Genomic DNA, 26,224 nt, shown 5'->3' with positions numbered 1-26,224 from the left:
CGCGCGGGCGGCGGCTGGGGCGCGAATGGAGGGATGCGGGACAGATGGCGAACTGGGCGAGGTTGATGATGCTGCGCAGCCAGAGCTCGGCCGCCGACTTTTTCGACGCAGCGCGCGCGGCCAATCGGCAATGAGCTGCACGTGATGTGACGGCCCAGCTGCAGCCCCTCTGCGCCCACCCTGCCAGCCCGTCGTCATCGGCGCCGGGAGCTCCCAAGGCCTCGCGCAAACAGCTCGAACTCACAGGCCGCTCCGCGACTGCAGAGTCCCGCCGCTCGCACGACTCGCAGCCCACCCAGGCCCTGGCCACTGAGACGCTCTCTGACTGGCGTGACTGCCGCCCACTGGGCTCCGCTTAGCTGCTACCGCCTTTCAATTAAATCCTTGGCCCGCATCGAGAAGCCCAACACCACCTGCGTACTTGCCTCAAACAGATCCCCGCTCCAGCGCGCAGCCGCTCCTCCCTTCCGCCTTCCAGTCCGACGTGCCCAGCGCCTGCGCAGAGCTCGCCACCATGGACACCCTTCTGTACGTCAACCACCGCGTCCCAGCCCACGTGATGCGCCGCCCTCCCACTCCTCCATGAGCAGTCGCAATTTCAGAGTTGCGTCGGCGCACAGTTACGTTGCTACTGACCGGGTCGCAGGACTGCTGAGGTGGCGGCCAACTCGCCCAGGTACCGGCGGCGGTCGAGTACCTTCATCGACGCCATCCATGACTTGCCGGAAAAGGAAGAGATGGCGCCCGCTCAGCTGTACAGCACTGAGTCGGGTCGCTTGTTCCACTCCGGTCGCATCGTCATCGCAACCGTCGGCCTACCAGCCAGAGGCAAAACCCACATTTCTGTGGCCGTGGCACGCTATCTCAGGTGGCTCGGAGTCAAGACGCACGTGTTCCATCTGGGCGACTACAGGCGCGCAACCATGGGCCCGGGAAGGGATGTCCCCCAGGACTACTTCTACGTGAACGCCTCTCCAAGCTCTGTGCTCTTGCGCAACAAGATTCTCAAAAAGTGCAGAGAAGACATTTACCATTTCCTCGAGCATGAGAACGGTCAGGTGGCCATCTATGACGCAGTAAACGCTATCGGCGCAGGACGAGCAGCGCTGGCGAGAGAGTTCGCCAAGCGCCAGATCCAGACGTTGTTCATTGAGTCTCAGTGTACCGACGAGAAGATCATCGAAGAGAACGTGCGGAGCGTAAAGATTTCGTCTCCGGACTACGTGGGTTGGAGTGACGAAGACGCGATTAAAGACTATCTCCAGCGCATTTCGTCGCGGATACCGCACTTCGAAACCATGGAAGAGCCCGATTTGCACTGGGTCAAGATGGTCAACGCCGGCGAGCGCGTCATTGTCAACAGCTGCAACTTCGGATATCTCTCCCAGCGCATTGTCTTCTACCTTCTCAACCTGCACATCAAGTCTCGCCATACTTATTTCGCCCGTGCCGGAACCACGAGGGAAGAAGACTCATACAAGGCCGATGCATCACTATCTTCAGAGGGCGAGGACTACGCGCAGAAAATGATTGACACTCTGTTGAAGCACCGCGAAGAAGAACGTAAAGTCTTGGCCGAGCAAGGATCACCTTCAGCTCAACTCAAGCCGCTAACTGTCTGGACGTCGACTCGCCGGCGTACCGTCGAGACATCTAACCCGTTGGCGCACACGGGCTACCGGGTCAGGCAGCGCAGTCAAATGAGCCAGCTTCATCCGGGAGTCTGTGAGAAGATGACGGAGAGTCAAATCAGGCGCAAATTTCCTGACGAGGTCGCAAAACATGAGGCTGACCCTTACCACCACCGCTACCCACGAGCTGAGGTATACCTACTCATCTATCTGAAGAAGCATTTTTCGATGCGGTGGATTTGGAGCTTGCTGACATGGCGTAGTCTTACCACGACCTTGCGGTTCGCCTGGAGCCCATCATTCTGGAACTGGAGCGCGAACAGAACGATCTCTTGCTCATTGCGCATGAGAGCGTCCTCCGTGTCCTGTACGGTTACCTGATGGCTTGCAACGCAACCGACATCCCGAAGCTGGATTTCCCTCGTGATGAGATTATCGAGGTAAGGAGCTTTTCCCTTATAACTACCTGTTCATCGACAACAGGCAAAACGCATACAAATCCATTTCCTTTGTTGCTCTCTTCTTAAAACATACTACTCAAGCCTAGCAATGACTGAGATTTCTTGTAATATATGCAAGCCTGGTACACTAATATTGTCTGTCCAGATCATTCCCGCCTCGTACAACAATTCTGCTAAACGTATTCATATTCCCGGTCTTCCCGACAAAATCGTCCCTGCTTCCCCCGAGGACATCTCTATCCCTGTGCCTCCCTCCGGCCTTGTCACTCCCTCTCCACTTGCTTCGGGCCTAGCTACACCTGATCCGTCCATGGCCACAGCTTCTGGTATCACGCCTGCAGCGGGCTCGATCGCAGCCAGCCTCAGCGCTGGTGACGCTTCCGCGAGACCCCGCAGCGCTACGGTGGGTGGTGAGGTCATCGGAAAGGGTAGCCAGGGGTTGGCAGCATTAGCAGCTTCAAGAGGCAGGAGCGGCACATTGACACCGCAGGATGGCAGATCGACACCCCAACCGTTGAACATCAAGGCGACCCATGTGGATCCGAGTTCTTAATGGTAGAAGTCGCAGCTGACAATCACACGGCGTCGCTCCCGATCGCCTTTGAGGGCAAATTTAGACGGCACGGCGGGTAGAAGGATGGTCAAGGGGCTTGACTTGGAGATACTGGAGGGACTAGAGGAGGGTGGACTGGATAAACATTGGCTGACTTTCCTTTTGTTTCTGTCACACTACTCGCATTATGGCTCTTTCTCTGCTGTTCTGGGATTTTGTTCTGGTTTTCTTTTGGGCATATACACCGCGCTGGTTTTTGGTCCGTGTTTTATGATTCATGTCCTGTCTTTATTACCTACGTTCGTTCACGTGCAAAGCCACACGAGCTTTTGGCGTCTCCGAATCCGATTGGCTGATGGTTTTGGGAGAGTTGACCTTACATGAAAATACAATGGTCTAAACGCATGGAAATAAGTAGCACTCCATTTGATATGTATGATTGGCCAAACTGGAGCCCTCGAACTCTGTGAACAGAATTCGCAATTCCAGCACCCTCCCCTCTTGCTTATTTCAAACGGTTAACCACCGTCGCAGGCCCCCACTGACTACTTGGCTGCAGAGCTGAGCTCGCCTTTACTTAAGCGAGACACGAGACAAAAAGCCGAGGGGGAAAGGGAAACTTAAATCCCACCCCCATCGTATGCTTCACCATCCCCAAAGCGCTCCTCGCACATTCTTCTCACCCAACGCAAAACCGGAAAAAAGAAAAAGAAAAAAGAAAACACCATACGCATACACCACAGCGCAAGCAACAGCAACAACAACAACCAACCAACCAACCCACCCCCATCAACAATGCCCCTCCTCACACCCGCCGCCGACGCCACCGCCTCGCCCAGCGCGCTCGCGCAGCAGCTGCAGCGCGACGCCGCGGCTTCGGGCGCCAGCAGCTTCGCCGCCGTCTACGCGTCGCACGTCGTCGTGCAGGACGGGGCAGACGGCGGTCAGCTGAAACGCAGCTGGTGCGGCGACTGCGTGGCGGCGGAGCCGATGGTCGAGAGGAAGTTTGGCGGATCGTCGTCGGACGACGGTGATGGCGGGAAGAAATGCTGGGTTGTGTGGGTGGGGGATAAGGATGAGTGAGTTTTTGTTGTTTCCTTTCCTCTTTTTTTTTTCTTTTTTTCTTTTTTTTTGGGGGGTGGGGTTTTTGCGGGGGGTGGTGGCTGTGGTTGGGTTGGGTTGGGTTGGGTTGGGTTGGGTTGGGGGACGGTGGGGTAGAGGGGAGGGAGGGAGGGAAGAGAGGGAGGGGGGGAGAGAGTGAGATAGAGAGAATGGCTGACTGGATTTTGCTTTACACAGATGGAGGACGCCGGAGAATGTGTGGAGGAAGGCGCCGTTTGGTATCACGCACTTGCCGACGTTGGTCAAGGTTACGCCCGAGGGGGTAAGTCAGTTTCCTTGATCCATTTCCCCTTTTTTCCTTCCTTGCATCTGTCTTTTTTTTTTGGTCGGGTGAGTTGGGAATTGCTGTGAGCTGACTTATTTACTAGAAGTGGGAGAAGCTGGTTGAGGGTGACGTTTACAATCAAAAGAAACTTGATGCTTTTGTCGGATTCTAGGTACGGGTTCCCAAAGGGCAGCAAAAAAGGTCATTGATCTTCAATATGCGAGGGGTTTACGGAGCAAAGTGGCTCAGGTGCATGTTCTTTTCTGTTGTTGCTCCGCTCTACTGTCCCAGTTGACCCTTATCAGTGAGCATTCCGAGTTGTTCCGTGCACGCATGCTACCTAGTATCTAGCGTGAAGCAATTCTGTGTCATTCTTCCTCACATGATGTCGTTTTCAGATGTGTGTGTATTCCAGGCTACCGAACAACCCTGTCCCGTCCCTTGCGTCCCTATGCTGCACTCACGGCCATTGCCTGCGACATTGTTGGACAAGCGTCATGTTACCTGCCCCTGGTTGCAGATGGCCTGAGAGCGAAGACCATGACCATTAGCTGAGTTCAAAGACAGAAGCTTCATTTCATTCAATATCTATTGCTGGGCCTTGCTGTTTCGTGCATGAATATGCGTAGCTAGTTCTCACCCGATGCAACCCGGAGACGGGTGCCGCAGTATGTTTGGTTGGAAATACTAGTTCAAAGAGGTGGCTCGGAATCATGGACCATAGGGAAATTCTAGACCAGAAGACAGACTATGCAGAGACGCATGCTGAAGAACTGAACCGAGAAAAGAGAATGCACACGTGCGCTATCAACATTTGCCAGCCTCAGAAGCATACAACGCGTAAAGAAGGCAAAAAACAACGTTGAACAGCCAGTTAACCTGATAGGAGCCAAGCATATCATCATAAACTTCATCGATTAAGATCTTTCGTATCCAAATTGAAACAAAAACTCCGATCATGCAGACATGCCGGCCGTAGAGTAGGGCGAAGTGCGCGCGGCTGGCCTTGGCGCCCTTTCTCCAGAAGGAAAACGTTGTGGGGAGGATGTGGATTCGCAGCAAGCCCGGTAACGGTGGTGTGTTATCTTCCAGTCTCGGGCAGGACATATCGTCTCTCCACATCCATCTCGCGATCAGCCTCATCTTCGCCTTCGAAGCGCAGTCGGACGAAGCCGTCTTTGAGCTCGCCAAGGGACCCGCCGATTTCCTTTCCATCCTTCTTCAGGCCTTTGCCTGCCCGAGAGGCAACTACCTCGGCCTTGTAGAAAGTGGTCGTGCCGGGGTATACAGCAAGGACGTTTTTCCGGAGTGGTAGTTCGGTCAGGCCAGCATTGGTCACCGGAATGGGAACAAGGTTGCTGACAGAGGCGCGGTATGGTTGCAAGGGGGTAGAGGGGTCCGGATCAGAGTCGATGATCTCATACCTGTCGCGACTGCGTCAGTCCGGCTGCAATAGCCCTCAGCGAAGAAAAGTAAAATATACCGCCGTTGTTTGCCCTCCCCGATGACGGAAGTAACGCTGCACAGGATACCCTCGCCTTCAGTGTTTTTCTGCTTGTTGCGGTAAAAGACCTCAGTGCCGACACTGAGGCGATGACGGTCGCCGACGGTGGAGACTTTGGAGAGCGTAGTCAGTCTAACCTTTGCTGCTGGGCTTTCGGTGTCTATGCCTAGTAGACAGACTGAGACCGTCAACTTTACCTTTGACGCTGTCCATGCTGTCGTTGCCGTCCTCAACCTTGACACTAGTCTCGCGTCCGGCGCCAACGCTGGTACTCCTGCTTCCGGCTTTGCTGCTTCCGACGCCCAGGCGATCCTTGACTCCGGAGCTCAGAGACGGCTTTGGCGAGTCGGCAATGGAGTCGGTGTCGTCGTTGGACGCATGGTCAAGCTTGTTCCGCTTTGGGTTGCGCTGGACCTTGGAGCTGGCGTGGCGGGAGCCGTTGGAGATGGTATCCGGCGAGCTGGCCGAGGCGGCACGGAGAGCCGAGAGGAGTTCGAGTCCTTGGGTGATGGACATGTTGCTGTCAGACGAAGAGCCGTCCGTCAGGCTGCTGATGGCCTCGTGAAGACGAATGTTTTTGCGGACCAGGTCGTCGAGTTCATGGTCAACATCAGCTGGAGGCATATCACCCCGGCCTATTCACAAAGTTAGTGATCAGTCAACCAGGCAAGAATCGGTAGTCGTTCATGGAAGACGCGCATCCTCTGGGGTGACGATCTTCGTTTAAACGCACGTGACATGCAACCTCATCGGAAACGTCAAAAGCAAGAGTACGTGCAGATACGGGGCAAACAAGTTAAAGACAGAGAAGAGAGAGTTACTACACCATATATTACCTTCAATAGCTTGCTGTGCCACTCCGAGCTCGTAGATGCGTTTCTCGATCTCATTGGATTCCCTCTGGCGAAACAGTCAGTCTGGCTTCACCAGGAATGGCACGCCTCTGCGCAATCCGGACCAAATGCCCCGCTGCAACACACGCAAAAGGGGCAGTGCCCAATTGGACCAGGACGCAACGTTGTGGCAGCTCCAGGGCATAGGGGAGTGTGAGGAGAGATGGCGGCCTTACCACCAGTGCATCGACCTTCTTGGCATCAGCGCGGAGCTGGTTCCAGATACTGCGCTCCTCGTCGGCGTCATCCTTGAGCTGAGCGCCGCGGGGTCTGCTGCGCGACATCATGGTTGGTAGGGAGGGATGGGGCGGGGAGGCAGGAGGTGTGTGGTTGGTGCGCCGCCGCGCGTGCCCAGCTGGCTCTTTTCTCCGCGTTCGCTGCGCGGGGGTCGGAGAGAAGATCAAGAGCGCATTCGAGTCGCAACCAGCCGGGAATTGTGGGCCGATGCGCGTGCTTTCTGGGGCGCACAATGTCGCGCGGGCGGATGCGACACTGGCGCTGGGCGGGCAGGGGAATGAGAGCTGAATGCGGCGGCACGGCGAGAGTGATCGGGCGGTGGTTTACACAATGGTCAAGCCGGGCGCTGCGTGCTGCATGTCTCGGCGCCGATCCTGCTGGACCCCTGCTACGACCCGGGCGCGCCAAGCCACAAAAGCCGTCCCCGCCGCCCGCCGCCCGCCGCCTCCGCGGGTGCGATTCCCGTTCTGTTTGATGCGCCAGTGTGACGTTGTATGCGAGGGGCCCGTCTCCGTTACAGCTTTTTTTCCTTTCTGACAACCTGTCGTTTCCTTCCTCTCGCACTCCTTCTCTGTCGCCGACAACTCAGCATTCCGTAGCCATGCAGGTCCCTCTGATTCGCCTCCAGTGCGGTATGCTGCCGATCCAAAAAATGACCTACTGCGCTACCCCGCTAACACCACTGCGCAGGCGTCAACAGCTACGATTGGGGTAAGCAGCCCTACCGAGCCGCAATTTCCTCGCGATGCGCATGCCCCGCCCAAGAACCCGCGAAGACCTGACCTCACATAGGCAAGGTGGGCTCCGCCTCCGCCGCCGCCAAATTTGCATCCGCCACACCGTCGAACGATCTCACCATTGAAGATGAGAAGCCCTACGCCGAGCTATGGATGGGCACCCACCCGTCGCTGCCCTCCAAGGACGTCGCCACACAGCGCTCACTGCTAGATCTGGTGCAGGACAACCAGATGCTCATGGGTCGCGAAATCACCGAGCGCTACGGTGGGAAACTGCCGTTCCTGTTCAAGGTGCTCTCCATTCGCAAGGCGCTGAGTATTCAGGCCCATCCCAACAAGAAACTGGCCGAGCAGCTACACGCAAAGGACCCCAAGAGTTACCCTGGTACACCAAGCACCCCAGGACCCGGTCTGCACTGGACAGGAAGCTAACTGCTGTGACATGAACTTAGACGACAACCACAAGCCCGAGATGACCATCGCCATTACTCCCTTCGACGGCTTCTGCGGCTTCCGCCCGCTCGCCGAGATTGCGCACTTTCTCGCAAACGTCCCTACCTTCCGCAAGCTCGTCGGCGAGGAAGCCGCCACAAACTTCGAGAACACAATCAAGGGCCGCGAGACGTCGACGTCAGAAGAAGACACCAAGGAGAACAAGGCCGTTCTTCAGAACGCCTTCACCTCACTCATGACCTCCGACGCCTCAGCCATCGGGGCCACGGCGGAAGAGCTCCTCTCCTCCGCAAAGTCCGAAGGCTCCTCCTTCGCCGGCGGCGGCGTATCCAGCACCAGCGGCGAAGAGCTGGCCGAGCTGGTGCAACGTCTCTCGGGCCAATTCCCGGGCGACATCGGGCTCTTCGTGCTCTTTTTCCTCAACTACGTCAAGCTGGACGTGGGCGAGGCCATGTTCCTCAAAGCCGACGACATCCACGCCTACCTGTCCGGCGACATCATCGAGTGCATGGCGTCGTCGGACAACGTCGTGCGCGCGGGCTTCACGCCCAAGTTCAAGGACGTCGGCACCCTCACGTCGATGCTGACGTACTCGTACGCGCCCATCGAGGAGCAGAAGATGACGCCCAAGGACTTCGCCTACGTCACGCACAACACCAAGTCGTACTCGTCCGCCAGCGACTCGGAGCTCTACGACCCGCCCATCGAGGAGTTCAGCGTCGTCCGCACCGCCCTGCGCGCCCCAGGCGCCAAGGTCACTTTCGACCCCATCCAGGGCCCCAGCATCATCCTTTGTACGTCTGGCAAAGGTACCATTGCCGTGGGCCCGAAGAAGGAGCCCATCGAGCCAGGGTACGTCTACTTTGTCGGCGCGACGGCCGAGGCAGTGCTGGAGAGCGAGAGCGAGAAGGGCGAGGAGTTCGTCACGTTCAAGGCGTTTTGCGAGCTGGATGACGACAAGACCAAGAGTTCGTTGTGAGTGGGGGAAATCCTTGAGTATAATTGAGAACGGGAAGACAGAGGTACATCCGCAGTGAGTTTAGATCATGAGCGACGAGTCCATTTGATCGCATATCGCATGTGATACGCAGCGCGTTATTTAGGTAGTCGGTTTGGCATATTACATAGTCATTCAGAGATGCACGAGCGTAATGAGAGTAGGCAACAAAAGCATCTGCAACGATCTCGGAGATAGTTGATCAATCTCGATTATTATAATGTCTGTGCGGCCTACTTCGAGCCACAATCATCTACCGTAGTCCTATCCTGCATCTTTTCTCCCTTTAGTCACCCCGTGCTCCCCGAACGTTCCGCGCTATTATTACTTTGGGACTTCTCATGCCACCCTCGTACAACCAACTTCGTCCAGCAGCACTTCCGGTTCTCTCATGAGCGAAATTAGCCTCAGCACAGAGCATGCGGGCGAGACACATGGCAAAGTGCACACCCCCTCTCGATCCGCACTCTGGAACCCGATCTTCGTGACTTACGTGAAGATCCAGGGGGGGATGAAGTGGGGAGGGAGACGCAAGACGGGCCACTACCACCACCGATGTCGGGGAGAATGCAGAAAAAAGCAACTGAATAGCTATGTAATTAGCATGCGGATCCGCGAACTGACAAGCAATAGGCATGTGTGTGAGAGAGAGTTGCGTTTCATTTTTGGCGGCTCCGCACGGGCTGCAGGGAAGGGAAAGTACGAGGACAGGGAAGGTACGCGTTATTTGAAAGCATCTACAACGCTCAATATCGGGACTGGGATTCTTCCAACGAAAAAGGAACGAGTGGGATTCATCGGTCGATGCGTCGGACACATGATTTCCTCCATGTGGGAGGTATTCGCGAAGGGTTATTGGAAGCTGTTAGCGCATCACTTTACTTCTGTCCGTTCAACCACTCACTACAACGTTCTCTTCAAGATGTCATGCTCAAGGAAGAACAAGCATAACGTTACTTGGCCAAATTCTTGGCTCGTCGATCGTAGCCGTCCACCAGCGTATATTTGTATACGAGACCTGGCTGATTACAGCCTTGTCGTACTCGTTTGCGTATAAGCCAGTTGTCTCGCACAAAAGGCTGTGCGCGCCGATCAGAAGATTGGAATCATTTTTGGATGAGTAGTTGAGAAAAAAAAGCCAGACGCCTGATATGCAGTATTGTCGTCATCAGTATCAGGTTCTTTACATACAGGCGCCTCCACACCGGCTTCTACTACACGCTACACCTTCTCTACGCACCATAGATGCTCTGATGCATCCATCCAGCCATCAAATCTACCGCCATTCTGAAATCCTCCAGCTTCAGCCGCTTCTCACTGTGACACTTCCGAGCGCAGGTCCTCATCCTCACTAAGCGACCTCACTTCCAACCCCGCTATACTCTTTCAAGTCCACTCACTCTCCTTTCAACCGCTTCCAGTGATTGATGTTGAGGGGGGTGATGTGTGGTGTTTGGATATTAAGGAAAATGTACTAGACAGGGATGTTGGGCATGAAATCTGCAACCAACAAAAAAAAAGTGACTCAGGAAACCAAAAGGGAAAGAAAAAAAAAAGGAAAAGAAGGCGCTGAAAAGCACAGACCGAGCAAAGGAAATATGTGGAAAAACGAGCACGCAAATCCAGGTATCATGAACAACACGACTAACGAGACCAAAACGACAAGGGGAGAGAGACTATCTGATTAAAGAAGACTAAAATGGGGGTTGTTTGGAATAACTGTAAAGCAAGAAGAGAATTCGTTTGGCGACGATTCTCTAACCCCAAAACACACAGGTATATGTGTTTTTGACTGGGGTCATGGCGACGGCAATGAACTCTTTTTTTGCTTTCAAGACCACGTTCTATTTCGCTCGTCGAGATGTAAGGGTCAGCTTGGAGCGCTACTCGTTCGCTCGCTCAATTCGACGCGACACGGTTCGACATATGTGCGTGTGCGCTGACTGTTGGGAGGATATGGGAGAGGTTTCGGGGTATATGGTATCTAGCGAGAGGGCAGCAAGGACGACGCCGAGATAAAGCACGCAACGGGGTAGTGAATGATCGCTCTCGGGTGATGTGAGATCATGCGATCTCATCAAGACGAGTCAGGCTGGTTGTTTAGTTCGGCTGCGTGTTGATCTGCTCGGAGAGCCAAGCCTGCATTAAGGTTAACAACCAGGACTCCAGCAGGGCGCGAGTTTCGAGTAGTGACGTACCAGACCCTCAAAGATACCCTCGCCGGTGGTGGCACACGAGGGCTCAATCTTCCACTTGTGGTCCTTGGCAATCTTATCCAGCTGCAGCTTGTTCTTGACCTCGTCGGGCCTCATGGAGGAGGAAACGTCCTGCTTGTTGGCGAAAATGAGAAGGCGGGCATCCTTCATTTCACGGTCGGCGATAATGCGGGACAGCTCGCTACGAGCCTCCTCGATACGGTCACGGTCGCTCGAGTCAACGACGAAGATGAGACCTTGTGTGCCTGTATGCGCGACGTTAGCGGCGGCCAAATGCGCGGCGATGTGGAATTTCAGGCGGCAGAAGTGGAAGCGCAGAGCCAACGTACCGGAGAAGTAGTGTCTCCACAGAGGACGGATCTTGTCCTGTCCACCGACGTCCCACACATTAAAGCGCGTCTTCTTGTACATGACCGTCTCGACGTTGAAGCCGACGGTGGGAATGGTGGTGACATCCTTGTCGAGCTTGAGCTTGTACAGGATGGCTACGGAGACAGAGGCGTTAGCACGGCCGTCCAATGGAGTCGCGGCGCTGGCAGTCGCATTGGTGCGGCAGAGCGAAAAAGCAACATGGAATCAGGCGAGACGTACTCGTCTTGCCGGCGGCATCCAGACCCAGCATCAGGATACGCATCTCCTTGGTGCCGAAGATCTGCTTCATCATCTTGGATATTGAGCCACCCATGTTGGCGGTTGTAGCGGTCGCGCAACGGCACGGATTACTGGAGGAGAACGAGGAAGGTGAGGGGTCGAGGTCGAAGGCGGCGGAGCAGGCAAGGCCTCTGGGGTGGGTGAGGACAGGTGGGCGTGGGGGAGTGGGAGCGGTTGAAACGTCGGCTTTAGACAGCGGCGGAAGTCGCAGGGAGATGAGCGGCGTCGGGCCTGTGTGAAACGCGCGCCGGTGCTATTCGGGTCGAGGGTCGGTGGCAGAGAGGTATGGTGAGGCGGAGAATGCAGAGCGCAATTGAGCCAGGCCGGACAGCTGACTCCTTTACAGCAAAAGCCGGACGATAGGGGCCTCCTTCGCTCTGTCGACAAGAATCTGCGGTGGTGCTGGAGGGCCAGTGACTGAGTTGGGGGCGGTTCCTGGATGTAGGGCTTAGGCCTGTGGTCAAGTCAGGGGATGCAAGGCCAAGCTGCGATCCGCGAAATGCAAAGCCGCAGGCCTTATTTCCCGCGCACGACCACGCCTGCCACATGCGACACGGCGGCTCCGCGACAACGGCTCCCACACTCGTGCACCGTGGCCAACGGCGGCACGGCGTAACGGCTGCCCGCAGCGCGCCCTTGTCGTGGGCAGCCGCAGGCGCTGCCCGGCTGGCGGTTAGGCCTGCGGTGTTGCGGCGCGGCGGCGCCACGGCGATCAATTTCACGATGAATTGCACATAGGAGGATGCGCGCCCGCATGCGCTAAGTTGCGCAAGAAATGTCCGATATCAAAGCTCCGCCGGCTACGGCCCCAAACGTCCATCACCACTTGTCGTCCAGCCCGCCCTCCTTCTCCACCCGGTTGCGCTCGTCATTAATCTCCCACCACCAGTCGTTCGCTTCAGTCTGGAAGTTGCGCTTGATGCGCATGTCCTTGGTCTCCTGCCACGGCTTGGGGCTCAGGATGAAATGCACGTTCTTCACCTCGTCGTCGCGCCAGATGGCGTCGTGGACGTCCTTCCAGCGCAGCGTCTTGAGCGCGTTGTAGATGTACGGGATGGCCACCCATCGGCCGCCGAAAACGTCAGAAAGCAGCGACTGATCGGCGAACTCGTACGAGTCCGTGTTCGATGACTGCAGTGCCCGCAGGATGGTGCCGTAGACGGCGGCCGAGGGGTTCACGACCTGGAGCCCGCCGTTGGGCATGGCCAGCCCAGCCGTCGGCGGCGCGCCTTCCTTCTGCGCCGCGTCCGGCGCCGCGTGCTGGGTGGTGAAGGCGCAGTTGGCGGGGACCCTGCTCCGTGTCAGCGGGGGTCCGGCACTGGCGGCTTGCTTGCTTGCTACTCACCAGTCGTCGGGATAGTGGCTCTTCTTCAGCGGGTTGCACACGCAGGCGTGGCTGGCGGCGAAGACGCGCGGGCCCTCGCCCTTGAGGTCGGGCGAGTCGAGCTCCAGCTCCATCAGCTCGTCCATGTTCTTCAGCACCAGCATGTCGGCGTCGAGCTGCACGACGCGGTCATACTCGACCAGGCTGAAGGGGGTGAGCTTGCTCCAGCAGTCGTAGAAGCGTGGGTCGTTGCTGTAGTCCTTGTGCGCCTCAGGCATCAGGTAGGGCACCCGCTTCTTGGGGATGCCGCGGGCATCCAGCGCGCGGTGGCCATAGGGCGGGAACTCGTCCGTGTACAGCACGACCAGCGGGTACTTTGTCTTTGCGCGCTTCAGCGAGTAGTCGAGGGTCAAGAGGCCCTGCAGATAGCTGGTGTTCGTGATCAAAACGGTCCACACTGGAGGTCCGTTAGCAGTCGGCCAATGGTGCGGCACAGCACGAGTGGCATGCCTTTCTTGGAGTCGACCACCCGCGTCTGGTCGGGGTTGGCGGCTTGCACGGCGTCTACGTCTTCCTGAGCGCTCATGTTTCTGCGGTTCTTCGGTCAACGAGTGGTGGGTAGCCTCCGAACAATGCAGGGGCGGAGGGGTTCAGGACAGGATCTCCGCGACGCGAGCGCGCCCGGGGAGACATTCTGTTTCTGGGTCAGCGCGCTGGTCGTGACGGACCCCTCGCACTCGGCCGTGCCTTGAGTCGCGGACGCTGCCCACTCTCGGGCTTCCGCGTCCTCGGGATCACAGCCGGCTGCCGCACGCCTGCCATCTCGTGCTGCTGTCAACCCGTCATCGCCGCCCACCCCGCCCCGACCAATGCCAGCCCGCCGAAAAGTCCCTGATGCGCTCCACGCGCGCCCGCGCACGTCACCATTTTCCGCCCTGCCCAAAATCTCCGCCGCGCGACGGCTGACCTCCCGCCCACAACCCCGGTGATGTCTGCAACTGGGAGCGCACCCGTCGTCAGCCATGGTGTCGACACGCCCGCTGCCCCGGTGCTGCAGAAGCACGTCGCCCCTGCGCCCAGCAACTACAAGGGCTTCGTCGCCGGCGTGTTTTCAGGCATTGCCAAGCTGAGTGGTGAGAGCCTCGTTCAATTGACTGCGCCTGCTCCGCGCTGACACTGCAACAGTCGGCCACCCGTGAGCATTTCCTGCCTCAATTGCGGCATCCACTGCTGACAACGTTCCCAAAGCTTCGACACAATCAAAGTCCGCCTGCAGACCTCCGACACCACTCACTTCCGCGGCCCACTTGACTGCCTGCTGAAAACGGTACGGAATGAAGGCGTGCGCGGCTTGTACAAGGGCGCGACGCCGCCGTTGGTTGGCTGGATGGCCATGGACTCGCTGTAGGGCACGCGTATACATGCACCTCACACGCGATAAGTCTGACAAGGTCATAGCATGCTCGGATCGCTCACCGTCTACCGCCGTCTCCTGCGCGAAAACCTCTTCACGAAATATGAGAAACTCCCCACAGTGGGCCACGGCATTGCTGGTATCTGTGCCGGTTGGACTGTTAGTTTCATTGCAGCGCCCGTCGAACACGTCAAGGCACGGCTGCAGGTACAATATGCGGCAGATAAGACGAAGCGGCTGTACAGCGGTCCGATTGATTGTGCGAAGAAGCTGGTACGGTTCTTCACGATATCTGGGTCACAAGTGTCTTGCCGTCTGACTTTACTTTTGTAGCTCCGCGGCCATGGACTGCCCGGTCTATATCATGGTCTTTCTGCCACCCTCCTCTTCCGCACCTTCTTCTTCTTCTGGTGGGGATCCTACGACGTCTTTTCGCGCTGGTTCTCCAAGCATACGGACCTCTCCACTCCCGCCGTGAACTTCTGGGCTGGCGGCCTGTCCGCTCAGATATTCTGGATCACGAGCTACCCTTCTGATGTCATCAAGCAAAGGATCATGACCGATCCGCTTGGCGAGGGCAGGAAGTTCCCGCGGTGGAGAGACGCGGCGAAGGCTGTCTACAGAGAGAAGGGATGGAGAGGGTACTGGAGAGGCTTCGTGCCCTGTTTCTTGAGGGCATTCCCGGCAAACGCAATGGCTCTTGTTGCGTTTGAGGGCGTCATGAGATTTCAAGGCGCTGGAAACTAGCCTGGAATTTCATGCAATTCCATGGCCGATGTACTTGTACGAATACGAAAAGGTAAGTCAATAGACAATCCGCTCACGTGGGGGCGTAATGAGCGCTTGGTGTACAGATTTTCTCAGCATAGACAAAAGGAATCAATTCCACTCATCGGGCAACTGTTTTACAAGTTTCCTGTCATTGTTCTGTATCAAACCTTCCGATTTTTTGATTTTCTTTGTTTTTCCTATGCAAATCAAGCAAAGGAAAAGTGCTCACCGTTGCACGGGACCAACCTGAAGCTTTTGTTGTACTATTTCTCGATCCATGGTAGAAGTCTGCCGCTCAGGATTATCCTCAGGTAAATGGTTAGAACGCACTCATCTGTGGCGACATCTGAGCCCTATATCGCAGTACTTAGAATGGAATTTTTGAGCCTAAGGTTACGCTATGGCACTGACGTCGTCATATCGTGTTTGCTCAGGACCAAACCCGAACGCCGACAACTACATTGAGCAAATTGAAGCACAGTCCGAACTGCGACAGCTGGATCAGATCTGCCCGGCTTTGTCGATTCGCTCGTCCGATATGCTCACGGCGGTACCCTACCAGCAACTAATTGCGTCGACTTGCTTGTCCAACTGGTAAATTTCTTTATGGGATTCAGTGTTGCGCACACCGTTTGCCGCAGGTTTCGTTTGCCAGCTGTCAGGCCCAACGTAGAAGCAATATTTAGAGTATTTACTGCGACTCTTCTGCAACATTATTTTCCATAAACCCATCTCATTGGCAACTACCAAGCCTTTTCCTAGACTACCCAAGTAAGACCCATCTACACTTCTTCCTTAACTGGACTGTCCAGGCATATCCGCGGAGAATGGCTCCCAAAAAGGCCCCCCCTCCCTCCTCCGATCAGAAAGCAAGCGTTCCAGTCAACACGCCGAACCTTCATCCATGCCCTCGTTGTCGAACCAAGCCCGACCACGACTTGAAGCAATGCAAGAAGCAAATCGACCTGCTAAACCGGACTGAAAAGGAAATCGAGGAACTGGAACCCAAGAGGAAGGTGTCGAAGAAATATCCGGCCAAAGGTTGGGTCGGCCTCAGTCCGGCAGAGTCCTTTTTCAGGGAGGCTGACTTCAGGAGCTGGGTATTGTCTGAGGAGGGTCGAGTGGCACGCAAGCAGACCAAGAGACAGGAGGGTAACGATGAACACAAGGGAATGCTTTTCCATCTAGACCTCAAGGACCTTGAGAAGAGGCTCTTCCCAAGCGACAAGTGTCTCCGGTGCAACGCAGCAGGTCACATCTGGCCCATGTGCACGACTCGTGTTTCCTTGGATCACGCTCAACAACCGTACGCATGGCCAGCCGAATCGACCGACGCACGCTTCCGCATGGAAAGGGACTTCAAGTCCTTTGTCGAGGGCGCAATCGACCCAAAGGAGCATTCCCAGTTCCTCGTCAGCAACGGAGAGTCTTGTTTCCTGCACCACTTTGAACCTGTCCTAACTCTCCCGCCGGGGTCCAAGCCGCCGTCTCAGTCGAACTACAACCCTGATGTCACCGACAACCGGGCGGCGTTGGGCCACCAGATGGTCAGTTCAGCTGACATGTCCGCAGTTCCCTCCCGCCCCGGTTTCGCCGAGAGTCAAGGCGGAAAGACGGTGCTGACAAACCACTTCATTGTTGACCTACCGGACGACTTGAAGCTTTTCAAGTATATTCTGGCTGGCCAACGCGATGCGACATCGCCCAGGGGAAGGAAAAAGGAAGAGATGGAACGCTTCATCACGGAGTCGCCCACTCTGAACTACTGCCGCGACGACTTCGCCACGGACGAAATCTCTCTGATCATTTCGACGAAGAACTTGTACCCCGAGAGTCCGAACCCAGTTCCTAGCGCAATCATGGAAACTCGCACTTTCAAGAAGAGAGGGGATGCAGATGGGAGGCAGGTCAATCTCATTTTTGGGGATTGCATTGACATCAACACCCTCAAAAACCATGTGCAGCTTCCCAGAGCCTTTGGCGACAACTTCCAGCCAGCGATACAGGCACTCAACATCCTCCTTCTAAAGGGGGCTGCCGAAGATGCTGCAGTGGACTTCGCAACGTTCCGCATTGGAAACAACAGGGTTTTCCGGAAGAGCGGTTACGACCCGATTGGCCCTAAAGAGCACGGCAGCCTTCTCGTTTGCCATCGTGGCTATTTCTCGACGATTACGCCCGGTCTCGGAAATGTCCTTCTCAATCTGAACGTTGCAACCAGTGCGTTCTTCATGCCCTTACCGCTCAAAGAATTTCTTCACCACTCAAGGAGGTATTTCGGTTTCCATAATGACAGCGACTGGGTGTCCAAGGTTGACAAACTTCTTCGGGGTGTCCGGGTATGGATTACATACGATTATGCTCACGACTCTCAGAATCGGAAGGGCTCAACAAGGAAACACGTAGACCCCTCCTTGCGGATCAAGACAATCAGAGGTTTGGGACTTCCTCTGAGCAAACAGACATTCGAGAAAGATGGCAAGGACATGACAGTTTTCAAGTATCTATCGGACGGTAAGACAGACGGGAAACATTTCAACATAATCTCCAGAAGCAACTGACTGACCGCGATCGCAGAATATCCTACCAAGGTAACGCATCACCACGCAGCCGACTACTCTGTGAATTTGGGCACACAGACCTCACCGCGCTGGTACGCTCCGAGCACACTTCATATCCTGCCATACCAGCCCTTCCGGCCAAAGCTTTCGGCAGATTTACAGAGCAGTATGATTAACGTTGCATGCAAATCTCCGGACGTGAGTAAGGCTGAGATCATCGACGAGGGTCTCAGGTGCATGGCACTTCCTCCTCCGAGTCAAGGATTTTTGGTAGGCTGCCGCTTTCTTGGGGCGAAACAAGATCCGAATGCTAAACTTTGATAGGCACGTGTCGGTGTCACCATTCATCCCAATCTGATGATGGTGCCGTGCAGGGAGATCAATACTCCCACCATTATCAACAAAGATGCCAACGGACAGCGCAATCCGGTCACGATGAAATACTCCACCTGGAACATGGTAAAACGCAAACATCTGGATACCCCGGCCAGCGCTTCGATAGCCCCCGTTCTATACATCCATGCCTCTTTCAGCGGTATCAACAAATTCCATGAGGACTTTATGACGCTTCTTGGAGGATATCTGAGGATCAACACCAGTGGCGGATTTACAGATTTTAGCCTTCCTCAAGGTCACTTCAAAAGGGCAGATTTTCACAAGGCTCTGACAGACAAAAGAGCTGCTAACGCGAAGCTTGTCGTGTTCATCGCTCTGAAAGACCAAGGTTACGAGGAGTTCAAGCAAGTCGCCGATCAGATCCGAGGCATCCAGTCCCTCTGCATCCGAAAGGACAAGTTTTTCAAGAAGTACATGAACGACAACCCCAACCCATGGAGTAACTACGTTGGCAATGTCTCCATGAAGCTCAACCTGAAGTTCGGGGGCATCAACCATGAGGTGTATGGGCTAGGACAAGTCTGCACAGCCGTCAAAGGAGAGCTCCCAGTCATGGTCCTTGGCGCGGACGTGACGCATCCATCTCCTGGGTCCGTCGGCGGCCTTCCCTCAATCGCAGCTGTTGTTGGGAGTACTGATAAGACCTTTGGGAGGTACGGTGGTTCGCTTCGCCTTCAATACCCGGAAGAGAACAAGAAGGCTCGAGAGGTCAGTTACATTATACTTTCCGATGCGTCGCATCCCCTTACTAACTTTGGATACTACAGACGATCAAGTCGGACCTTATGGAGTCCATGGTGAAGGAGCGTCTGGAAGCTTACAAGGACAAGAATGGAGGTCGGTATCCCGAGAAGATCCTTTACTACAGAGACGGTGTCGGCGAGGGCCAATACACCCAGGTCAAGGAGGTCGAAATTTCTGCGATCCGGCACGCATTCAAACTCTGCTCCGAAAAGCAAGTCGCAATCACTGCCGTAGTCACCACCAAGCGGCACCACACGCGCCTCTATCCTGGCAACGGAGCAACATGCAAGCGCGTAAACCAGGGGAACTTGCCCATGAACGTCACGCCCGGAACAACGGTTGAATCGGAAATTGTCTCACCAGACAAGTTCGATTTCTTCCTGGTTTCGCACGTGGGGATCAAGGGCACCTCCAGGCCCACCTACTACACCGTCATCGAAAACGGCATGAAGTTCGACGCCAAAGGGATTCAGGACTTCGTAAGTGTTGTCGTGCATCTCACCATTTGATTTACGGATCTCATAGTTGTGGAACTAACGATTGTCCAGACAAACGCACTCTGTTACACTTACGTGCGCGCCACGATGAGCGTCTCCTACGCCCCTCCGGCTTACTACGCGGACCGTTTGTGCGAGCGAGGACGGGTCTACTTGAGGCAATTTTTCGATCCATCATATCCCGGCAACCCGAACACATTGAAGCACAATATCACACAGGCTTGGGGTGGGACGGAAAACGCCAATCCGTGGCATTCAAACCTCAACAACACCATGTTCTGGATGTGAGCCGTAGTCTCTAAGATGGATATTCCGGCTGCGGATGGAGCCGGTGGTGGCGGGGGAGATGGAAGGGGGACCCGTTCAGCTTTTCTTACCGGTTTCCATTTCGTATTTTACTGTGCTTTTCATTTCTTTGGCACTCTAGACCTTCCTTTTCTCTTGTGTTCTAGATTTCCCTTACTGGTTTGGACGGCGCGGAACAACTTTGACCGTTCGGTGCCTCCGTCTGCATTTTCTTTTTCTTCATGTCTTGCTTGATTTTGGAATATTCTGTAGGCGTTCAAAGTAGTCTTACTGAAATCTCATTTCCATCCTTACATGTTCTTGCTTTTGACGTCAGTAAGTGACGCCAGGAAGCTGTCAAGGTTTGTTGTTTATCCGGTGCTCACCGCCTTTGCGCTTTGTCGAATTGGTTCTCTTAGTGTTTCGTGGAGGGTCAATTCGGCATAGAGGGGAAAAATGAAGCACAAGGAAAAAATGGTTCGAATTCCGTTGGAGTCCAATTAAGGATCCAAAGTTAACCCCACGACATGGAACGGGTGGATACACCTACGTCCGAGTCGTTCATTTTTATGCTCTACCTTGACGCTAATCCCAGCGTCGCCCAACCTGAGCCCCAAGTTTCCTTCACATTTTCTCCGAATGACCTCAAGGCGCACACTGAACGACCCATAAATATCATCGGAAATCGGCGGTAAGAGGTAAATTTAGATCATCAGTCTCTCGACCTTGTCCTTGAGGGTGCGGATCTGGCCCATGAGGTCGGAAGCCTAAGAAACAAATTAGCGCGGGTCCTCAGCGCACACGGGATAGCAAAAATTTCTTACCTCGTTGGTGGTGATGGAGGCGGCGATGACGGCGCGGGAGACACCGCAAGCACGGCCAAGAGCCATCTTGGAGGGAACGTAGACGTAAGGCACGTTCTTGTCCTCGCACAGAAGGGGCAGGTGGAGCAGGATAGCGAGAGGGGAGGTGTCGGCGGCGAGCACGATGACCTCGGAGACACCACGGTTGAGAGTCTTGGTGGCCTCGTTGGCACCCTTCTTCAGCTGGCTACAAAAGTGTTAGAGAAAAGTGTCTCCTGCATGCTCTCGGGCGGCCTGCACTCACCGGTAGTGGGAGCACTGTTGCACCAGGTCGAGGATTTCCTGGGAGAGGGCGGCGTCGGCGACGGGCCAGGCGGCGGACTGGTCAGACATGTTGACTGTGGGGGATGGCTGTGCGGAATCGAGCGGAGTGCTGGACAAAAGGGTTCCTTTCCGGAGATCGCCCTTTTGGGATGCGTGTGGCAGAAGATTTGGAGTGGTGGAGTTGTGGCTTTGCGTCACCAAAAGGCGAGCGAAAAAAGTTCCAGCACCCGCGCGAGGCGGAAGCTCGGGCCCCCGGTGCCGCACGTGATGCCAAGCAACACGGCCCAAGTCTGCATGGACAGCACCTGCAACCACACCAAGCGCACTTCGCCTGTCGAGACATCATCGCCATCTCCCGCATCACCATCTCCCCCATCTCCGCTCCGTCCACCCAGCTCCAGCTGCCCTCCTTCCCGCTCGACTAGCTTCACCCCCACGAGTGTCTTTGCTCCCACAACCGTCGCAATGGCCACCGATCTCTGGTACGTCGCACCCAGCTCCGCTTCAGGACAGCTTGAGATGCCGCAGCACGCTGTTCCCCAGCCGCTTCATCATCTCCACTGCCTTCAGCAGCTCCACTTCCTCTCCTTGAGCCGATTCCTAGCTAACGCCCGCCTCTTGCAGCCCCGTCTATGCTGTGAGTGCTCCCCAACGTCTGCGTCGTCATGCGGACACCACACCGCCCGCGCGGCCGCCCACTGCACACCACCCTCTTCATCACGCCCACACGGCTTCAGAGGACTCGGCACTGACCTGAGATGAATAGCCCTTCTTCGGTGCGATGGGCTGCACGTCAGCCATCGTCTTCACCTGCTTCGGTGCCGCCTACGGTACCGCTAAGGCCGGTGTTGGTATCTCCGCCATGGGTGTTCTCAGGCCCGACCTGATCGTCAAGAGTATGGCTCCCTCCACATCCGCCGCAACCCCCGCATCTCGCCAGCTCTGGATGCCGGGGCTCCTCGATTCGACAAAGAGAGAGCTTGGGCAGCTGACACGCGCGCACAGACATTATCCCCGTCATTATGGCTGGTATCATTGGTATCTACGGTCTGGTCGTTTCCGTCCTGATCTCCAACGGACTGCAGCAGAAGAGCGCCCTCTTCACCAACTTCATCCAGCTCGGTGCTGGTCTGTCCGTCGGTCTTGCCGGTCTTGCCGCCGGCTTCGCCATCGGTATCGTTGGTGATGCTGGTGTCCGTGGTACCGCCCAGCAGCCCAGGCTGTTCGTCGGCATGATTCTTATTCTCATTTTCGCCGAAGTTCTGGGTACGTGCAGCCTCCGATACCCGCTCCTGCTGGACTGTTATGCTGACGTGATGTGCGTAGGTCTGTACGGTCTCATCGTCGCCCTGCTCATGAACTCCCGCGCCGACCAGGGTGTCGTCTGCTCCTACGACTCCTAGATTGCTTCCCCCCGCTTGGTGAACACAAATCCGGCAGCACAGCCAATCACACTGTACGGATGATGGGGGTCTAAGCAAGCGCACTTGATGAACGCGAAAATGGCAACGGCTCGAGACCGCTGGTTTTGGCTGCCGAAACGAACGACTGTCGGAACGATCGCACGTGGAAAGCCAGGCTCTCTCGCGCGAACGCGAAACCGGACCCTCTGCGAAACGTAATACATGGGAGCTTCCGGGCGGCACTTTTCTGAGCACCATGTTGTATGTTGATAACTTTTCTTTGGAACCAATCGGATGTTCTTTTTTTGGTTGGGCGGTGTAAGCAAGTAGATAACGGGCGCAAAATCATCTCCTTACAACATGTGTCTCTTTGTCACCATCAATATTGCGTGAACGCCTCGGTGTGTTTCCTGTGAGTTCTTTTTTCCCCGGGGGCATCACGTCGTGTACATCATCAGCTTGATCATTTCACACAATTTTCAGAGCATTCATCACGGTTCTTGGGAGGGGAAAAGGGAACAAACACTGCTGACGGTCGAAATCTATCCAAAGTGATCATCATTCCGTCTCGACACCTCTATCATCTGTTTTCACAAGTTTCCTTGATGCTTGTACCGTATCTATGTACTACTACTTCTCCTGGTGCCGAGGCAGCAGCAGCCCTGGCCCCGCTTACATACCATTGGGGGCCACCACCATCGTCTCTGATCGTACGCGGCGACTCATCAGATGACCCACCCCCCGCCCTTCGTCTATTGTGCCTATCGCAGCCGGAGTGGCGCTCGAAAGAAAAAGAAAACATAACTCACGGGATGAGCGTCGTGGGTGGTGGTGGTGGTGCGAAGACCTGCATGTATTATGTACATGTATGTATGTACATACATTTACGGGTAAGTTTTGCCGAACGGACAGTCGCCTTGGAAAGAAGAAATATGTACTTCTTATCCGTCGTCTTTTCAACCGAGGTTCCTCGTCGTTAGTGAGGATGCGTGCGTGCATTCTTACTCGTGGGTTTCTTTTATTTTCTATTCTTTCTTTTTCTTTCTTGCACGAGCCGATGGGCGGCGGCGGCAGCTTTTACTCGACTTTACGGCGGGTCGGGCAAGATCCTATGATAGATGTCGTACGCAGCAGCCGGTGCTGTTTCTCCAACGTTCCTAACTACCGGCCGGCTAGACTCGAGTGATTCATTGTCGGGAGTTGAGAGAAGAGGAGGAAAAACCGCAGTGAATGCCGCGACCAATCAAAGGCAGACGATTGCATTGTCACGAAAGGGGAAAGCAATAAAGTAAGAAGGGAATCACTCAAAAATGGTCCGTTGAATGACTAACCATATCGGCTCTGGAAGACAGGCCGAGAAGAAACCCCTCCAGTTCAGCTCAGGTGAGCCAAGATAACTACTTCTACATTGTGTTCAACACGCAAATGCTGAACTTGACTGTAGTTGAGACCGACCCAGTGATCAATCTCAGCAAAAGTCAGTAGAAAAGGGCAAAGGACCATAAGACGTCGTTCATCAAGAGGAGAACGAAGCATTCAAGTCTTTCTCACGATCCGGCTCCACGATCCTGTTGCGCTGCAACTCCAGCTCGTCCCGCCTAGCCTTCAAAGCGGCGTACTTGGCGAACAGCATTTCGAAGACGGCCGGGTCCATGTCAAGCAGGCGAGTGGCGAGCTCGATGTCATTGTGCACTTGGCTGGCGCGGCGGTGGGCACCACACAGCTCGTGGTTCTTGGCGATGAGGGTGATGCCGAGTAGGCAGAAGCTCGAGACGAGCAGGACGGCGAGCACAGCATCCATGCCCATGACACGCGGGCGCAGCCGGTGCAATTCGGCCATGCGTAGCTGCGCGATGCGCGCGTCAAGCACGTCCTCAGGCGAGGCATAGGCGGCATGCGCGTCGAGTGCGTACTCGGCGATGGCCCAGTCGATGAAGGCGGCGGCCACGCTCTCGGCGCGGGAGCCCTCGATGACGCTGCAGGTGATGCCGCCGTCGGCGGCCGTGTGCTTCAAATGTCCGGAGTGGCGCGCGCAGACTTTGTAGCCGATGAAAACCGACTGTTCATGGGAGCCTTCAAGGCGGGCGCCGCTGACGACGGGTTTGAGCACGTCGGAGGATTGGCTGTTGCTGGCCGGGTCCTCGTCGACGTCGACGACGGTTCTTTTCTCACCACCAACGGCAATAGTCTCGTACTCATCGGTCTTGGAGACGAAGCGCTTCGGAAGTCTCTTGTAGTCAGTGGGCCACTGCGTGAACTCGTAGTTGTGGCATACATCGCCAGTACCGTCGCAGTGCTTGTAGAGTGAAGTGCTGTTCAAACCACCACAGGTAAAACTGTGGTTGCCCGGGCACGGAGTGTCGCAGTTGCCGAGGAAGCCGACGGCTGGGAGGTTCGCAGGCTTGGGATCGAGCTTGGAGCAAGTGCACTCGTCATCGTGGAGAGCAAACCAGCCAAGAACGTTGTGATTTTGGCACAAGTCGCGGCACAAACTAGGGGTGAGATCGGGTCTCTCGCGAAAGTGAAGCCCTTGGTTGATGCCAAACGGATCGGCGGTGCTTGAACAGCCTTCGTATTGCCAGCCGCCGGGAACGAGGTTCTCATAGCCGATTTGATAGTCACCAATAGAGCGCCCGGTGCAGTTCTCGTTTGACCAGTCATGACTACCAGGAAGATATCCAACCCCGTCGATTGGTTCATCCACACGAGGAGGCACTTTGCAGTCGATACACTGATCGGCGTCGTACTGGGTCAGCACGTCGCAGGTTGTCGCAATATCACCGGTATCCGTGTCCACACAGGTGTTGATAGCGGTTGAAAGCGTTGTCGTATTCCAGCCGTTGATAAAGACACCGTGGAAGCCGTAGCCGGTGTCGTCTCCCATGGAGAAAATGAGCTTATTGGATGAGGCGGTACGGTGTATTTTGGACGCGTCGAACTCGAAGTCGTAGCGCAAGGTCATGACGCGGACAGGATGAGTCGAAGGGCAAATGCCAGCCTCATCGTAGGACATGTGGGTGGAGTTCTCCGAAGTGGCATCGCGGCCGTTCCAGCAATTGGGAAAGCGGATGGCGGCGACGATGATAGTGCAACTTTCCGGGAGGCCGGGAAACTCGACATTTCCACCATCACAGCGGAACGAGATGGCGTTTGCCATGGCATCATCCAAGAAGCTGCGCCTGTAAGGGTTGCCGGCAGTCATGGTCAGGCTCTCGGGGAAAGGGTGGATGATCTCGCCGTCATTGCGGATTTGACTGGAGGTATTCAGTAGCAACACTGCTCAGACATTGCTTGCCGACTCACGTGTAAGTGATGTTGACACTACCGTCCTCGACGAGAGTGTAGACAGGTCCAAGGAGGGTCGACTCATACGAGTACAGCTGGGGGACCAGGTAGTTGGACTTGTCTTGTACAACGATGCACGACGAACAACCAGCGCGGCGAGTCAAGGCTTCGTTCATAGTGAAGTTAATGCCGGAACCGCCGACGACGCGGTGAAGGTGATCTGAGACGAGGCCGGGATCCATGACCGGGTCGATGCGCTCACGGACAATGGTGCCGTAGCAGGGCATCTTCCAGAACCCCTGGACCAGCGTCGGAAGCAGGCCCGCAAGGACGACGAGGAGAGTGAGGAGATTCATGGTAGCCATTGAGAGTGGACACTGAGGTAAGATGAAGCCGGACGGCAACGAAAGGCGGAGAGGTTGAGGAGAGAAAGAAGAGAGGAAACGGACGGAGTCTGAATATCTCGAGCCGGGCAAATGCCGGCACGAACAGGGCGGGTCACCAAGTTGGGAAGGCGCGGTAGCTTTGGGAAGGAGCGAGGGATGCCTCGTGCTGACTTCCCGCAGCAGCTCTACTGTTACGACAGCAGCAGCAGACGCATAGCTAAGAAGACATTCTCCCGATGTAGGTTAGTGGATGGACAGTCTCACCACACAAGCCAATCATGTCTGGTTCACAAGTTGTCGCCGTCTGCCCG

The 26,224-nt window shown here is 55.6% G+C and overlaps 11 protein-coding genes across 11 annotated transcripts; 6 read left to right on the top strand and 5 right to left on the bottom strand.

Moving 5' to 3' along the window:
- Positions 1-514: 514 nt before the first annotated feature.
- On the top strand, positions 515-2,645 carry BKCO1_2400097 (elongator complex protein 2; the record flags this gene model as incomplete). Its single annotated transcript, XM_020273199.1, has 4 exons — positions 515-528; positions 647-1,823; positions 1,895-2,071; positions 2,238-2,645. 4 exons carry the CDS (start codon positions 515-517, stop codon positions 2,643-2,645), a joined length of 1,776 nt encoding a protein of 591 aa, XP_020130523.1.
- Positions 2,646-3,440: 795 nt separating this feature from the next.
- Positions 3,441-4,204, top strand: BKCO1_2400096 (thioredoxin-like protein 5; the record flags this gene model as incomplete). Its single annotated transcript, XM_020273198.1, has 3 exons — positions 3,441-3,724; positions 3,945-4,029; positions 4,136-4,204. 3 exons carry the CDS (start codon positions 3,441-3,443, stop codon positions 4,202-4,204), a joined length of 438 nt encoding a protein of 145 aa, XP_020130522.1.
- Positions 4,205-5,113: 909 nt separating this feature from the next.
- BKCO1_2400095 (saga complex component) lies at positions 5,114-6,716 on the bottom strand (the record flags this gene model as incomplete). Its single annotated transcript, XM_020273197.1, has 5 exons — positions 5,114-5,456; positions 5,516-5,648; positions 5,734-6,171; positions 6,373-6,436; positions 6,606-6,716. The coding sequence occupies 5 exons, from the start codon at positions 6,714-6,716 to the stop codon at positions 5,114-5,116; spliced, it is 1,089 nt and encodes a 362-aa protein (XP_020130525.1).
- Positions 6,717-7,267: 551 nt separating this feature from the next.
- BKCO1_2400094 (mannose-6-phosphate isomerase) lies at positions 7,268-8,835 on the top strand (the record flags this gene model as incomplete). The annotated part of the gene is made up of 4 exons (XM_020273196.1): positions 7,268-7,298; positions 7,357-7,377; positions 7,459-7,788; positions 7,856-8,835. The coding sequence occupies 4 exons, from the start codon at positions 7,268-7,270 to the stop codon at positions 8,833-8,835; spliced, it is 1,362 nt and encodes a 453-aa protein (XP_020130524.1).
- Positions 8,836-10,953: 2,118 nt separating this feature from the next.
- BKCO1_2400093 (adp-ribosylation factor 6) lies at positions 10,954-11,754 on the bottom strand (the record flags this gene model as incomplete). Its single annotated transcript, XM_020273195.1, has 4 exons — positions 10,954-10,992; positions 11,052-11,314; positions 11,399-11,554; positions 11,661-11,754. The coding sequence occupies 4 exons, from the start codon at positions 11,752-11,754 to the stop codon at positions 10,954-10,956; spliced, it is 552 nt and encodes a 183-aa protein (XP_020130519.1).
- Positions 11,755-12,539: 785 nt separating this feature from the next.
- BKCO1_2400092 (glycosyltransferase family 8 protein) lies at positions 12,540-13,630 on the bottom strand (the record flags this gene model as incomplete). The annotated part of the gene is made up of 3 exons (XM_020273194.1): positions 12,540-13,011; positions 13,066-13,473; positions 13,539-13,630. 3 exons carry the CDS (start codon positions 13,628-13,630, stop codon positions 12,540-12,542), a joined length of 972 nt encoding a protein of 323 aa, XP_020130518.1.
- A 402-nt stretch (positions 13,631-14,032) lies between these two features.
- On the top strand, positions 14,033-15,205 carry BKCO1_2400091 (mitochondrial carrier; the record flags this gene model as incomplete). Its single annotated transcript, XM_020273193.1, has 5 exons — positions 14,033-14,177; positions 14,230-14,239; positions 14,293-14,448; positions 14,503-14,731; positions 14,792-15,205. The coding sequence occupies 5 exons, from the start codon at positions 14,033-14,035 to the stop codon at positions 15,203-15,205; spliced, it is 954 nt and encodes a 317-aa protein (XP_020130521.1).
- Positions 15,206-16,056: 851 nt separating this feature from the next.
- On the top strand, positions 16,057-19,715 carry BKCO1_2400090 (protein argonaute 1-like; the record flags this gene model as incomplete). Its single annotated transcript, XM_020273192.1, has 5 exons — positions 16,057-17,743; positions 17,807-18,060; positions 18,115-18,894; positions 18,954-19,409; positions 19,479-19,715. The coding sequence occupies 5 exons, from the start codon at positions 16,057-16,059 to the stop codon at positions 19,713-19,715; spliced, it is 3,414 nt and encodes a 1,137-aa protein (XP_020130520.1).
- A 701-nt stretch (positions 19,716-20,416) lies between these two features.
- BKCO1_2400089 (small nucleolar ribonucleoprotein snu13) lies at positions 20,417-20,908 on the bottom strand (the record flags this gene model as incomplete). Its single annotated transcript, XM_020273190.1, has 3 exons — positions 20,417-20,479; positions 20,537-20,762; positions 20,820-20,908. The coding sequence occupies 3 exons, from the start codon at positions 20,906-20,908 to the stop codon at positions 20,417-20,419; spliced, it is 378 nt and encodes a 125-aa protein (XP_020130594.1).
- Positions 20,909-21,304: 396 nt separating this feature from the next.
- On the top strand, positions 21,305-22,242 carry BKCO1_2400088 (vacuolar atp synthase 16 kda proteolipid subunit; the record flags this gene model as incomplete). Its single annotated transcript, XM_020273189.1, has 5 exons — positions 21,305-21,321; positions 21,464-21,476; positions 21,606-21,735; positions 21,845-22,105; positions 22,166-22,242. 5 exons carry the CDS (start codon positions 21,305-21,307, stop codon positions 22,240-22,242), a joined length of 498 nt encoding a protein of 165 aa, XP_020130595.1.
- Positions 22,243-23,758: 1,516 nt separating this feature from the next.
- On the bottom strand, positions 23,759-25,892 carry BKCO1_2400087 (wsc domain protein; the record flags this gene model as incomplete). Its single annotated transcript, XM_020273188.1, has 2 exons — positions 23,759-25,496; positions 25,546-25,892. 2 exons carry the CDS (start codon positions 25,890-25,892, stop codon positions 23,759-23,761), a joined length of 2,085 nt encoding a protein of 694 aa, XP_020130588.1.
- Positions 25,893-26,224: the final 332 nt, after the last annotated feature.

The sequence above is a fragment of the Diplodia corticola genome (genome assembly GCF_001883845.1).
Source record: "Diplodia corticola strain CBS 112549 chromosome Unknown scaffold24, whole genome shotgun sequence".
In the NCBI taxonomy this organism is placed as follows: domain Eukaryota; kingdom Fungi; phylum Ascomycota; class Dothideomycetes; order Botryosphaeriales; family Botryosphaeriaceae; genus Diplodia; species Diplodia corticola.
Note: the sequence above shows the minus strand (reverse complement) of the source record. Positions and strands in the feature narration are given on the sequence as shown.